The 15,628-nt window shown below is 35.7% G+C and overlaps 1 protein-coding gene across 2 annotated transcripts; it reads left to right on the forward strand.

Annotated features, from left to right (window-relative positions):
* The first annotated feature begins 184 nt into the window (after positions 1 to 184).
* Positions 185 to 10,032, forward strand: hpgd (15-hydroxyprostaglandin dehydrogenase). 2 transcript variants are annotated; one of them, XM_067441320.1, is made up of 7 exons: positions 185 to 329; positions 535 to 658; positions 1,212 to 1,318; positions 1,761 to 1,857; positions 8,235 to 8,311; positions 8,580 to 8,743; positions 9,482 to 10,032. In XM_067441320.1, exons 1-7 carry the CDS (start codon positions 237 to 239, stop codon positions 9,603 to 9,605), a joined length of 786 nt encoding a protein of 261 aa, XP_067297421.1. In that variant the 5' UTR covers positions 185 to 236; the 3' UTR covers positions 9,606 to 10,032. The 2 variants fall into 2 exon arrangements, with proteins under 2 accessions (XP_067297421.1, XP_067297422.1); XM_067441321.1 differs by lacking the exon at positions 9,482 to 10,032 and having other exon boundaries at positions 8,545 to 8,738.
* The last annotated feature ends 5,596 nt before the right edge of the window (positions 10,033 to 15,628 follow it).

The following is a 15,628-nucleotide window of genomic DNA, read 5'->3' on the forward strand; positions in this document are numbered from 1 at the left end:
TCTCACTTTACTTGTGTGTACTTGTACTGTATCTCGACTGCTGCCGAGGGCAATAAAGAACTAAAGCGTGGTGCTCTAGAACAATTGTTAGTAGCCTAATCATATTTTGGGTGTATGATAGTAGATTGTAAAACGACACCTGGCCGTCTGTGTTTACTCTTGTACTCATCTACACGCCCCCTTTCTGACTGCACGCCTACATAAAGCAGTGCGCGGTGCGTCCGGCGGTGAGCAGCATGATTCTACACGGGAAAGTGGCTCTAGTCACCGGCGGCGCGCAAGGCATCGGAAGAGCCGTGGTGGAAGATCTCCTGGGGAATGGAGCGAAGGTTTATTACGCTTTGTCGAATTGCTTACTTTTCAAAATGGACATTATTAACGCGGATTTATCCAGTAAACTGTTGGGGAAACTTTGTACAACTATTTTAAATGCATGTTTTGTGGCGACTTTTCCCCTCGTTTCATCAAACATCACTTTATGGCTTTATTTTACACGTTTTAGCGGTACGTTGTTAATTTAGTTTACTTTTTCAGGTTGCATTGGTGGATCTGAACCAGTCTGTGGGAGAGGAATGCAAAAGTGATCTAGATTGCCAGTTTGGAGAGGATAGCTGTATTTTTATCCAGTGTGACGTGACGGACGCGGGTAAACTTAAAGGTAAAATCGTAGTTTTTTTAATTAGGATTTTACTTACAATCTTCTCTGAGGTTGAAATCGTTTTCTTAAACACAACAATGGTCCTCTTCTCATCTGCGCACCTGTACGAGCATCGCATCTTATTTACGAACAGAGTCTCATTGTTTGGGAAGTTAATAGGTCACGCTAGACATGAAGTGCCTCAGGCCGCCACTCAAGAATGTTGGAGGTTTTTTGTGATGTTTAACACAATCAAAAGTTTTGTCTTCTGTTATTATTTCAAGACAAGAGTTTATGCATGGGTCGGTGGTGAGGAGAGTTCATTCCTGTTAGACTTGTTTATTTCTACTATAGATTTTAATTAAATGTTTCTTTGTGGAATGCTGCAGCTGCGAGTCAGGTGAGGGCACATGCAAGCTCACACTGGCTGTACTTCCAAACCTAGTGAACTGCCTATCTGGACTGCTCGTTTGGTTTTGATACACAGCCATGTTGTACTGCTGTCAAAGGTGGAACTATTGCAAGTTGCTACTGATAATTATCAAGACACTAAAACCCTTTTTTCTTGCTTTAGATGCCTTTCAAAACACCGTAGAGAGGTTTGGTCGGTTGGATATTGTCATCAATAACGCTGGAATCAACAACGAGAAGAACTGGGAAAAGACCATTGAAGTAAATTTGGTGAGTTAAAAATCATAGCAACTTGAAATCCAGCTTTTATTAAAAAACTAAACGGAAAAAAAACAACTTGAATGGATAATGCCAAACGGTTCCATTTCCACTCAGCCTCATTTCATTGAACACATCTCATGATTTACACAGACAAGTGGATCAGCATTCAACCACACTTCAGGAAAGATGTTAAAAATTCACACAAAACACTCCACCCCCCGCATCTAGTCCAAGAGATTTCACAATAGTACACGTAATGAAACAATCTACAGATCTACAATTATTCATGCTCTGAAGAGTGATTTCATAATGGACATGTTGGATGAAAATAATGTGTATTTACGGAATGTTAGTTCATAATTGCAGGCCAATGTCAACATAATCTCGCTCTCATAAGAAAACATCTGTTCTTTGTGTGCTGGTAGTTTTATACAACTGTTTTCTTCCTCAGACATCCGTCATAAAGGGGACATATTTAGCACTAGAACACATGAGTAAAGAGTACGGAAAGGAAGGAGGGGTTATCATCAATGTCTCATCTATGGCAGGTAAGCTACTGATAACTTTATCATGTGTCTGTCTAACATATGTGCCTGTTTTGAAAAGGTTAGCCTAAAAGTTCAGAACAGCCTTGGTTTATGCTTAAAGAAGGGTTACATAATAGTATTTTTATGGTCATTAGAAAAACCATATTGAATGAGTCGAATGTTTTCTCACACTAAAGCAAATACATTTGTTTTTTTCTGTCTGTTGCCAAGGATCTGTGCCTACTTTTGACTACTTGACTTTACTTTTGTGATTACACAAGCGCAATTACACCTAAATTATAAATTACATAACAGATAATGTTAGCCTGACAAGCCAGACCCACATTAAGATGTTTGGTCTGGAAACTCACCATTGACTGAGCTCAATCCGAGGGGCGGGATAAACGGTTGTCTTTCAAACTCCCTCTGTACGCGATAGGAGAGCTACACCAACCAGAGCAACGAAGGTGAAGCAGAGCTCGTTAACAGATTAAACTTTTGCCGTATCCGGTCAGCAAAACTCAGAACACATCTTCCCTTCTTATAAAAAAAAAAATGACTTCAGTGCCGTTCTTTATTTTCTCAGAGAAAAGCTTAACTCCAAGTCTTCCAGAGTCACGGTCAAAGCTGATGCGAAAGACCGCCGTTCAACAGCTTCTGTGTTTACTAGAAGCACGCAAGCGCAGGCCGTCATTATGTTAAGCCCCGCCCAACGACTCTATACACAATGTGATTGGCCCAACAAGAGTTTGCTGTTTACAGCTCAGAAGTGAATTGAGAGTTGCTAGACGACACTTGCGGCAAATTAGATTTGCTGCCGCTAGGGTGCGTGTAGATTTCTAGGCTAAGATACTGTCCATTTACTGACGATTACAGATAAATGACTTCCTTGATGATTAAAATGCAAAAGAGTCAGAAGCTTTTAGCATAAAAGGTAATTTGGGCACACCTTTTTTTTTCAAGAATGTAGTTTTAAATGAAGGCATGTATATGAAAAACAACATGAGAGCATAAAGCAAAACATAATAGCAGTATGCCACAATGTATACACTTTAACCTACAAAATTATCTGAAAAAGTAAATGCACTCAGGACTTTTTGGCCAACTAAAGTAGTGCGCGCACACACACACACACACACACACACACACACGTAGTGTTTCCATGTTTTATAGGGACTTTCCATAGGCGTAATTGTTTTTATATTGTACAAACCGTATTTTCTATCCCCCTATACTGCTCCTGCCCCTAAACCTACCCATCACAGGAAACATTCTGCATTTTTGCTTTCTCAATAAAACTCATCTGAATGATTTATAAGATGTTTTCCTCATGGGGACCAAAAATGTCCCATCTTGTCCCAAATTGCCATCTTTGTGGGGACATTTTTTTCCCCATAACGTAGGGATTACCAGCCCACACACACACACTTGTGAGAAATATGATTGCAATTATATACAAAAACAATTATTCTAAATGAAGCAGATCGCAGGACAAATTAACTGCAGCCACATAGGCCTACCAGGTTGTTAATATACAGTTTGAAGAAAAGGAAAAATAGGGCAAATGCATGTTTTTGTGTGATGCGGCAGCCTTTGATGAACAAACTAAATCCATACACCACAGTATGTGTCAGCATTTAAGTGCCCCAATTATGCTCTTTTTGGATATTACCTTTCATATAGTGTTTTATAGGTGTTTGTGAATGTAAAATGTGTACAAAGTTTTACAGATCAAAACGCATGATAAATGATCCGATTCAGAACTGCCAGGCTGAAACGAGTCGTCAGTAATGCCGAGTTCACACTGGCCGATTTTTAGCCCCGATTTTGACAAATGCCCGAAATCATCGGCAAATCGGTGCTTGCGCATGTGAGTGACAATCCCGCAGTGTGAATAATCAAAGACTCAATCAGAGAGAATATTGCAGAGTACACCCGTGAGATATTTGGCGTGTTAAATATCTGGATCTGTCGGCGATTCACACCTGCTGTGTGATATGTGTTCTGACTGAAAATAACATCGGCGACGACTGACAGCCAATGAGAGAGCAAGATACAGGGCAGCGGAAGGTTCAGGGAGGAATTATAGACAGATTATCAGTATTTTAAGATATATTTACAATTCTATCAAACAGAAACAAAGCACAAACTTTGCACATCCAGCCACAGCAGCATTAGCACATTACAAAATTATTTATTTACCTCAAACTCTCTTTGCAGAACACAATCCTTGCTCCCTCTGTCTCCAACAATTTCCTCCTCCATAATCTTTTCTTTTTCTCCACACATCAGCACAGACAATTTGGAGCAAACTTTCTGCAGTTTGTCATTTTTAATATGTGTGATCTTGCGTAGTTTATTTGTCACATCTCGCATGTGTTTAGTTGGGAAACAGTTCGCTCACCAGAGAGAGTTGTCAGCAATCGTCCCTCTTGTACAGTCATGCAGTGTGAACCCCTCTGTCGCCGATCCATCGGTTCATGCTGAGTGAACACAGTGTGAACACAACAGTGACTGAATGCTACCCCAGATAGTCATGCAGTGTGAAAAGAGCAGTGACTCGACGAGTTTGAAAATCATGCAGTTTGAACTAGGCATTAGTCGAATCTTTTATATGGTGAAAATTACGCCATTGTTGCTGTTTGTATCATACAAGCGCTGAGGAAGCCTCCAGAGCTGAAATTTTGATATGGAGGGGTTTAGAGACTGAATCCTTCATTGAACTTTTTCAGACACTGTGAGAAAGGAGGTGATGCAACAATGAATATTATGAGAAAAAGCAAGGTTTATTTGTTTTGTTTTTTTGCCTTGGATGCATGATTTAAACCTGTTGCAGGAGATCATGATAGGGGTATTTTAAGTCCAAGATCACCGCATCAAAGAAGAGCAAGCATAATGTAAAAAACTTTTTGGGAACAGCCATTTCAACAGTCACTGGGAAATTGCATATAGTGTGAAACATTTCAAGAAGATCTCTTTAACACTTATTATTTACATTACATTACTGGGACATTCCTTGTTTTGGCATTGTATAAGCCTGTACTCTATCTCTGTGTTTGTGACTATTCACACAAGCAAATCAGGTTTCAACTAAAAAGATACAACACCAGCTTTTTATTTAAGGACTTCAGAAGACCAAAGGAAGTGTAAATCAACAGGATAACTATTATAACAACAAAGGGTAGGCTATCTATCCATATGCCATTAGATACCTGTGTTGTGGTGACATTGCAGTTGTTTGGACATAGACAAACTGATTCTGGGCACTGTTTTGAACATATGAATATGATTTTTGTATATGTGTGTGTACATGGTGGATGATGACCATGCATGGCTGACAAGTGACCTTGTTATAACCCCCAACATGCTCCAGACACGTTTTAAGGCTTTGAATTTGAAACAGCCTTTTAATTTTGCAGAGAGATGGGATAAAGGATGGCTTATTTCCCTCGCTACATTTTAGGTTTCTTTAACTTATGTAGCAAAAGTGACTATACAGTTTTTTTATGAGTGGAACAACTCTCACTTTGGGACTACGTTAATGGAATTTGTTCTTGTAACTGGAGATTTATACTGTTATGAATTTTGTTGAGGCAACTCACTTTCTCTCATTGCGCTCATCTCTAAAGCGGAAAGCTTGATATTGTTGCTCCTTAACAACATATTAAATTGCAATATGTTTTATCAGAAAGTAATGTTAACATTAAGTTAATTATAGGCCTGTTTTACCCTTCTTAAACTGACACCATTAAATCAGTATATTGACCGCATATCAAATACTGTCAATATACTATTCTGGTGAATAAAATATTGTTTTATTCACCAGAATAAAATATTTTATTAATATTTATTATTTTGCTTTATTTATCAATTAAAGCAGTGAATAAAAGTTTCTGGTGAATAAAATATTCACCAGAAACTGGAAAAAAGAATAATGGTCTTGTATATTAAGATAAATATATTTTGTCTCATAAACTGACAAAAACTAGGTTGCCCTGAGTTGTGTCAGATCCAGTTTCACATCCACAAAATTAAACAGACCTGATATGCCTAAAAATAGAACATTATAAATATAATATGAATTATATAATTATAATTTGTCCTCAAACCATCCAACAGAACAGATACATGGAGCAAATGTAATTTTAGTATTTTATATTTCTGTGATACAGCTAGGCTGTGTGAGTGGGGAATTGCTATACAATGTTGTCAGGGATCTCTATTATTCAAACCATACTCTCGCTTGTGCAAATATAATAATCATATATAGCATGTATGCATTTGTTTTTTAGAGCAAATAGGGCTTGAGCTGAAATAAGTAACTTGACCATGCTGAATGGAAACATGTCTTTGTAGGATGACTTCATTGTTTGATTTAATTATTACAATCTTACGCCTTAATTAAAATGTTTACAGACAAGAGATCTTGACAACTGTCTGTTAATAGATGTTGTTAATACAGCCAGAATTAGAAAGAGTCTTCTTTTGTGTGAAGGAGGGTTATTCTCTGGATGTGCATTAATGTTGTGTTTAGATTTGTTCAGAACACACAAGAATTGTTGAATTGTAAATACTGTCTCAGCTATTTGCCCCTGGCGTCCTTGGCTGCCTCGGGTTGATGTGCCTTGTAAATGTTGTTTATTATAACAGCCTCAAAGTTATGAGGAAACTCTGTTCATTTGACTTCTCCAATAACTTTCCACATAAAATAAAGTATAAGTAATACTCATACTGTACATTTAATATTCATTGTATAGGGGAAAATACAGGTGTCTTTTCCACAGAAAGTTGTATTTTTATATAGGCCCATAAAAAAAACTGCCCTATAAAATTAAGCAGTAGTTTAAGAAATGCTCCTCCTCAGCTCTTAATGTTTGCAAAGAGCCGCATAAGTTTGAACAGACTCAACGACCATTCAGATTTTCATACTTGAATTAAAGGAGATCCAGATATTTTCCATGACGAAGGTATTAGAAATCAATCACAGGCTTTGTTTTACTACAGCCTCAATAAGATGAAACCCTTGCGCTTTCAAATAACAGATTGTAGTAGCACTGCTCTGGTTACAAAACCTTTCATTCAATCACCTGAAATGATAATTTCAGGTCAAGAAGTTGTCATGAAAGTTAAAAGAAATAAAAATCATGCTAATTTTGTCAATATGTACTTACCACTTATGTTTTCAGCACGTGTCTATGAAAGAAAAGAAACAAAAAAAACATACAACTCTTTTAAATACATAGAGTATGTCTCTTTTTCAAAAGAATAAATAAAAATAACACCGATAAAGCAACAAAAACATAATCAGAAAGACTATAATGACTGAAAGTAAAGGTGGCAGTTCCTCAGATAACACTCATTCTCAATCAGACACTGGTCTCGCTCGCTTCTCCCACGTCTCTCGCTCGCCAACTTCTCGCTCCTACCTAATTTCTACTGAAATTTAAAATTTCTCACACAAATCTACCATGTTTTCAGAATACTTATATAGTACTTATACTTATATAGGATACTTTATTGGTGCATTTCTGGAGCTTAAAATGCCCCTATTATGGTATTTTAAAGGCTCCTAATTTTGTTTTAGTCTCCTAATCTCCTACAACAGATTTACATGCATCAAAGGTCAAAAAACGGTTTCATAATATACATTGCACATCACCACATTTTTCAATCATTCTCAAATGACTCGATGGATGAAGTCTCTCTAAATCCCTCCTTTCCGCAAGCTACTCTTGATTGGCCTCCATCTGGAAGATTCCTAAAGCTTAGTGATTGTACACACTACACTGTAGATAACGATTACATTAATTTTAACATATGGAAAAAGTTATTCAACCACTAGCATTAACAAGAGTATGTCCATCAACCAATGTGTATATTTCTAATTTATTGCGGTCCATATGAGGGAACATGCGGGAACAAGTCTTTGCACTTGACCACTTGTCTACTTACATGATGCATTTCCTGTATTTATCCCAAGTGTTCAAGTAGGCGTGAAGACTGCAAGCGTGTATATAACATCATGCAATTGCGAGGGAACGTGAGTTTCCGAACATACATGATGTGATGCTCCGAAGCGGTATTCAAGAAAGGGCACTGCGCTTTTGCATTTAAGACATGGGACAGTCTTGCATACTACATGTCGCCTCCACTCGCTCTCAAGTAGCCAAGACTGCAATTGGGTATTTGGACAGGGCAAATAATTGTATTTATCGTGCACTTTCGACTTTACAACTTTGCTGAATGTTTTTACATTCCCACACAGCTGCACTGTATGACTCCGAATATTCAATTCAAGACAGTCATATGGAAAAGAACCTTAATAAATTCCCACACAGCACAGGTCTGAAACAGTATAAGGTGAATAAATGACACATTTTTTTTTTTTTTTTCCTCAGCTTTTCTCCATTCTCCTCACCAGCCAGTGTACACGGCGACAAAGCATGGGGTGATTGGATTTTCACGAGCCATAGCAGTAAGTACATCACTCCCGTCTCACCAGTTCACTCTATGTAAAGTTGACTGCAACCGTATGCAAATGCTTTCCCTAGAATATAGTACATTCCAGCTCCTGACAACCAAACCGGCTGACCCAGTGCGGTTTTAACAGCCCAGCTTTTCCCTCGAGAGAGAGTAGTTGTGTTTGCTCACAGATAGGATCTCGTACTCGTGTGTTGACACATTCTTTGCGCTGTGTGTGTAATTTAGGCTGACCGTGTTTGGACACGTTTTGTTGTCGGCAGGACGCATCTGAACAGGGCAATTATGGAGTGAGGATCAACACACTGTGCCCAGCCTTCGTGGACACCCAACTACTTCACACTGTGGAGCATGAGGAAACAATGGGCAAGTTTGTCAAGTACAAAGATGAATTCAAACAAAGGATCGACAAGTATGGCGTACTTAAGTAAGCTGAACTACCTGTTTCTTCTGTGTGGGACTGTCTTGTTTTGCTTTGTTTGTGGTATGCTTTCCCTTAAATAAACTGTCTGTTTCAGCAGACAGCAACAGTGTTCTATAGATAATGGCACAAATCTGTTTCTAGGTCAGACCTGTACATCTCCGAGTAAATAAATAGTGTATCAAATGCTTTTAAATCTTTAAACCTGCCTTTACTGGAAAATCTATAGACATTCCATTTTGCACCACCCACTGATTAAATGTGGATTAGACCGCATGTTGTGCTGGCAGTATTTTTGACATGTGCGTAAATTACAACCAAACCCAAACAATCAATTACAGTATTACATAGCTTTTTTTTTCTTTTTTTTTTTGTCCGTGTTTTTTTCACTCCTCTAAAATTGGCTCACTCACTATTCTTCTGGTACTGGTGGTGTATCTGAAGATGTGTTTTCTTTTCTTTTTTCTCCTGAAATTTGTTATGTCTTCCTCAAACTCTCTGTAGACACATGAAGGATGTGTTATTTGAAGTTACATTATGTTGACAAGAACATAGAAAAATAGGTTTGAGGCCAATGGGTTTGAGGCCAATGGACTTTTTTTTACAATGCAATGAAATGAATCACCTTGTTAAATCAGTGTTCGCATAATAAAATTCCACTTTCTTTGCTGAAATGTTTTGATTTCACTTAATGCTACAGAACAAAATAGTAAGATGGTGTTGTGTCTGTGTGTATCTCTACAGGCCGTCTCTGATTGCAGAAGGAATGCTGCGAATCATAACAGACGAAAGCCTAAACGGAGCCGTGATGAAGATCACCTGTTCTAAAGGCATCCACTTCCACACCTATGAGCCTCTTTCAGCTTGACATTTGTTATTTATAATTCCAGTGCAAAATACCTGGTTAATTATTACAAACGGCAAGAAATAAATAGGGAGTGTATGGATTTTGTAAGAGAAGAGTTTCCTGTTTATCATGTATCAGTTTTGAAAAACAAAAAGGATTGCATACTGGTGTGCAATTTCCTTATTTTGTAATGCCTTTGAATAATTAATTTGTACATAACTGCTTTAACTGTGAGTACCGGTAATTGCTTTTGAGAAAAAAAGAATCATATTTATTACTAATTCTGTTACTGTTTTTGTGGCTATCATACCTCAACAGCACTCAACCAACCATTCCTTATACTATTTGTTTTGTATAATATATTACAAATACATCTCTGTGACAAAGAATATCCAAGGCTTTTAATGTGTAAATCAAACAATAAAGTTCTGAAAATGTAAAATATAAAGGACATATTTATTTACAGCAGCTTGTCTTATACAGAAGAACATTGTATACAGGAGCTAATCCCCAAATCTACAGTACATGTTCTTGTTTCTTGTAATGTTCTTTTTTTTCTATGTTTTCCTTCCTACATTATAAGATGTACTCTTCTGGAATGCAAATCCAGAGACAAGTGTCACCTGGCAGCTGTGTTTACATCCATGAAGTCCTTATGTCCAGGAATTTGCACATTTGCCTGCACTTACCACATTACCAGAAATAGATAAGCCCTGCACTTTTATATTTGGTAACACTTTATTTCAATGGTACACATTAGCCATTCTACTAACTTTTAGTAACTTACTTAGTAAGTAACTACATGACACATGTCATCTAACTCTCATTAGTGTATCTGTAGACTGTTAGGATAAGGTTTGGGTTCGAATAAGTTGACATATTTGGAAAGTTACTTTGTCAATAGAATGTCTGTTGCGGAAGCATCACAATAGTGTTAGCAGATATTAAGCAGAAAGTCTATTAAAATTCTGAGAATTTATTTAGTTGCAAAGTTACTTACCGGTATTTAGTAGAATGTCTAAAGTGGACCATCTAAGTGTAAACAATGTTGTTTCATTCTAACAAGTTGTTTGTCTACGTACACTGTAAAAAAAAAAAAAAAATGTTTCCAATTTTACATTTTCTAATGACTGATCACATTTACATTTTTCAGTTGGCTGAATTAAAATTCTGTGAATTGATGCAGTTGAATTCAAAGAAATTAAATTTGGCCAACTGGAAAATTGATGTGATCATTCACTAGAACTTTTTCAATTGGAGACCTGATTTTTTTTTTTTTTTTTTTTTTTTTTTTTTTAAAGTATGATCAAATTAGCTGCACAAGTCATTTCAAATAAATTATATTGAAATGATTAAAAAATAAATAAATAATTGAACCTCATAATACTAATAATTGTATATAGCAAAAAAATATGTTGTCATGACATATCGGTCGACGTTTTTTAATTTTTTACAGAAACAGTACAAACTAAGAATAAATATTTTCTATGAACTTTCCATAAATGCTGCCAAAGCAACAACACAATCAATTGCAAATGGTGCAGTATTTGTACATAATGTGAGAGAACAGAACATCACGTTATCTTGAAATCAATCAAAACATGGCTTATCTGTTTAAATACTTTATAAGACTCGTGTTTAGTTGTATCAGGGCATCAGTAGTCAACAAGTCTACACTAAATTCATTTTAAAATAATACAATGCCCTATGGTTCATAAGGGTTCATTTGACAATAACTGTGTCCAACTATGTCAAGGATAAAAAGAAAGATTTTGGGAATCACTGTACCTTCATACATTTCCTTTGATGAAACCCAAGAATGTGACTCTGCTTTGATATGATGATATAAATATATTATGTAATGCATTCAGAAGTGGTCAAAAGAGTATTTTCATAATAAAATGCAGACTATGGATGCTCAGGTCATAGACCATGTAGACTTAGTTACACAAAATGTGCTTAACACAGTAGAACTAACAATCATATGATTATCTTAGATCATTACAAACAAATCGCCAGAACAAATCACAGTGAAGAAGACTTGAGTGAAACTGATTTTCACTGAAGTGTAAAATTTAAATGTGTATATCTTACTGTTCAGGAGACTCGGTTATTCTGCCTGAGATCTCCCGGCCGTGAATAAACTTTATTGCTGCAAAGAGTTGTGTCAGGGATATGTTGCACAGCAGAGGAATATAAGTACTAAAGACACAACAGATAAGGATAAGTCTATGAAGGCTGGGAGGGAGATGTTTTTTAATGATGACTATTTGGTAGTCAGAGCTACACTTACGAAAAATTGATTCACGTGTGCAACTATTATACTTCTTTTAAACAAAAACTTAATAAAGTATAGTTTGTTTGAGTCTACTTATATGTACCTCTCTGAAATATAATTTATGTACTAAATATACTTATACTTACATATACTTGACTTTACTGTATAGCCAATCTCAATCAAGTATACAGTACTTGGCTTGTAGTTGTGTTTACTCTTTTGATTGAGTAGCCTATTAAATATACTCTTTTTCAAAAGAGTTTTACATACTGTCTTATAAACTTACATTGTTTGAAAATATTGATTTATAAAGAAAACAGATATGTTTTTAATTCTGAGTATCTACGTTTTTTTGTGTAGACTAGTCCACTGGTATGGTAACGGTAATGGTAATGGTTCCCAGCCATTGACTGAATTTTCGGGTGTCCATGTTTTCACTGTTATACATTGGGTCCACTATTAAGCATCTAGAACAGATTCACCTGATCAAAACACAAGTGAAGAAGCAGCAGAAACAAGTGATTGAAAATATGATATGTTCACTTAAAGAACACTTACAGATATTGCATATAAAGTAGTTGATTGATAATATACTTCAAAGTTTACTTTCATAAACTAAACAATGTGCACTAGTCAAGTATATGACTAGTAAACTATTAGTAGTATACCTATAAGTTCACTTGTAGTATATTTGCAGTACAAAAAACATATTTGTAAACAAGCACTTGTAAACGTTGTACTTACTGCTGATACACTTATATAGTATACGTATATACATTTATATACTAAAAAGTGGGCCAATTTAGTCCCAATTAGTATTGAAACAGTACTTCCATGTTTACTTCTACTTAATACAAAAAGTATACATAAAAATATAGTATACTTGAACTTGCCTTAAGTATACTTAATAACATTAACTTGAAGTAGAATTATATTTTACAAGAGTATAGTCAAGAATCTGAGGAATTATTGAATGAAGTATGTTTTCTATATTCTGCAAACAGTTCCTCGTTGAATTCTTGTAATAGCCAACTGAAACACAAACGTGTTTTCATCATATAATTAGTAAAAAGCCAGTATGCAATAGTTTCGTTAACGCAATACAGACACACAATGCACAACACTTGTTAATCTTTTGGGTAATATTAATTTAACATGAAATATAGCAATATAACATTAAAACATAATATAATATAATGTATATAATATTGATATAGTTAATTTGCAATACCCAACCCAGTCGTTAATGTTAGCGTAAACAGAAACTTTATGTATACTTATTGTACACATAGACTGGAGGGACTTCTCCTTTAGGTCTTTCCAACAAGGGAAAAAAATCAGAGTATGTTTACATTTACATTTACATTTATGCATTTGGCAGACGCTTTTATCCAAAGCGACTTACATTGCATTCAAGGTACACATTTTACATTATTGTCAATTCAGAGTAAACACTCTGACACTTTTTATCAGTAATTTGAGTAAGTGGAGACCAGTTGAGCCAGGCCACTGAGATCACCTGAGAAGACTTGGGTGGGGTTTGATTACAGGTTAAACCGATACCAAAAAGTTTTGATAATCACTATAAGTATCTCAGCTGAGAGATATGCATCTTTGTTAGCTCATATAAGTAGGAAATTGTGACATGAGCTGAGCAGTGTTTTGAATGACGTACTTTGCCATGTCACAAATTATTTCTTGAAGGGGAAATACCTGTATATGATCCTTGGAACTGATTTTCAGCAGCAGATTTTTGTTTTCTAAACATAAAAACGCAATGTGCTGATGTACTTAAACTATTAGTTAAAGTTCTGGTCAGTTAGGGTTGTTAATTAAAAATAAATAAATATACATTAAATTATCTTAATTAGATAATTAAAATCTGATTAGTTTATTTGGTTGATTGCAGTATGTCACAGTAAAATATTGAGTAATTTGCAACCTTTTTCTTCAAAAACGTGGTCATGAAAGACCACTTTATTTTACCATGACAGTGAATACAGATATCTGACCATTGGTCAAAATCTTCCAGTGGCCTTGATCATTTCCTAATCCTGAAGCATGTAACTCATGTCGACTTTGGCAATCAATGCAAACAGATTCATTACAAAGCAGCAGAAATGTTTTGCTTAAGTGTTTTGGAACTCCTCCATGAGTAATAGTTCTGAGAAAGGGGAGAAAGGTTGCTTCCTTGTTCTGCTAACATTTTGTGGGATCAGGTTTTGTCTAATCTTATTTGTTTTTTGAACAAACAAATGTGATTTAACCTGTCATGCAACCTACAAAACATCATATCAGTTTCTAAAAGTTCTAAATGTTCTGCTCATACTGACATTTCTAAGTAGGAGAGGGATAATTAATGATAATAATAATGTTTAGAATTATTATATAATGTTATAAACCAAAACCTGATTAAAAAAGAGAAGTATTTATCATTTTAAATTAGCTATTTTTGGCATAGTTGTAGACTTTTTAATTAAATGTAATAATTTTAATAAAACTGAGCACTGTCGCTGGGATGGTACCCTAAGGTACAAAACCGAAACGGTACCAATATGTACCATTAAGGTACTAATATGTACTCTTAAAGGGGTCATATAATGCCATTTTTATACAAGTTAATATTATTCTTTAGTGTCTAAATGAAAACTTTGTAATATACTTTAATTAAAAATTATCATTAGAATTGTAAGAAGAGCAGCTCGCTCAGGGCGGGTTTGAGATGAAACGCTTCTTGACCATTAACAATCGTGGGAGGGGTTTCCGACCGTGTGACGTCACACATCGAACGGCTCGATTTGAGACGGGAAAACATATAAGGAAATTAAAAATCATTATAGGATGGTTGTGTACAGGCACTGGCAACACACATTCCCATACAATCAGCTTGTAAAAGTGCATGCACCCTTATATGACCCCTTTAAGGTACTATGGCTGCATCCGAAATTGTGTATGTGAGTAGGTATACTACATTTGAATTTAAACGAACTTCGCAACCCTTAAAAAAGTATGTTCTATTAATGAGTGTAGTATGAACGTAAATACTGCCATGTTGTCGTTATCATGTGACCTAACAGTGTCGGTTACGTCCCTTCACCTCCATTCATTAATCATCTCTCGTTGCCTCATGGGATAGTAAAGTGTCCATCGTATGTACACTTAAGAATCTTGCCGGAAGTAGTAGGTCATCATGGGTACTTTTCGCCTACTATTTTTCAGGTACTTTAAATTCGGACACTACTCTGTTGGTGTACTGTTTTTTGCATACTATATAGTAGAGAAGTATTTGATTTTCGACACAGCTTAATATTTACCATTTACGGGTGAGTAAGGTACAAAGATGTACCTTTTCACTTTTCTACCTAAGGGTACAAACCCAGTGACAACACTATCACATTTTTCTGAGAGTGAATTTATGATTTAATCATGTACTGTGTGTGTGCGTGCGTGTGTGTATGGGTGTTGGTCATAATAGAATATCATCAAAAAGTTTATTTATTTCACTAATTCCATTCAAAATGAAACTTGTATATTATATTAATTATGCACAGACTGATATATTTCTAATGTTAGTTTCTTTTAATTTTAATGAGACCGACAACTAAGGAAAATCCCAAATTCAGTATCTCAGAAAATTTGAATGTTGTAAAAAGGTTCAATATTGAAGACACCTGGTGCCACACTTTAATTAGCTAATTAACTCACCTGAGTTTGTTAGTCTAACCCACTAAAACACATGAAAAGGCCTTTAAATGATCTCTCAGTC

This window comes from Pseudorasbora parva, chromosome 4 (assembly GCF_024679245.1).
Source record: "Pseudorasbora parva isolate DD20220531a chromosome 4, ASM2467924v1, whole genome shotgun sequence".
In the NCBI taxonomy this organism is placed as follows: domain Eukaryota; kingdom Metazoa; phylum Chordata; class Actinopteri; order Cypriniformes; family Gobionidae; genus Pseudorasbora; species Pseudorasbora parva.

Coding starts and splice junctions, on each gene's coding strand:
- hpgd (XM_067441320.1), top strand. CDS start 237: ATGATTCTACACGGGAAAGTGGCTCTAGTCACCGGCGGCGCGCAAGGC. Junction 659..1,211: donor GGACGCGGGTAAACTTAAAG/GTAAAATCGTAG, acceptor TTCTTGCTTTAG/ATGCCTTTCAAAACACCGTA. Junction 8,312..8,579: donor GATTTTCACGAGCCATAGCA/GTAAGTACATCA, acceptor TGTTGTCGGCAG/GACGCATCTGAACAGGGCAA.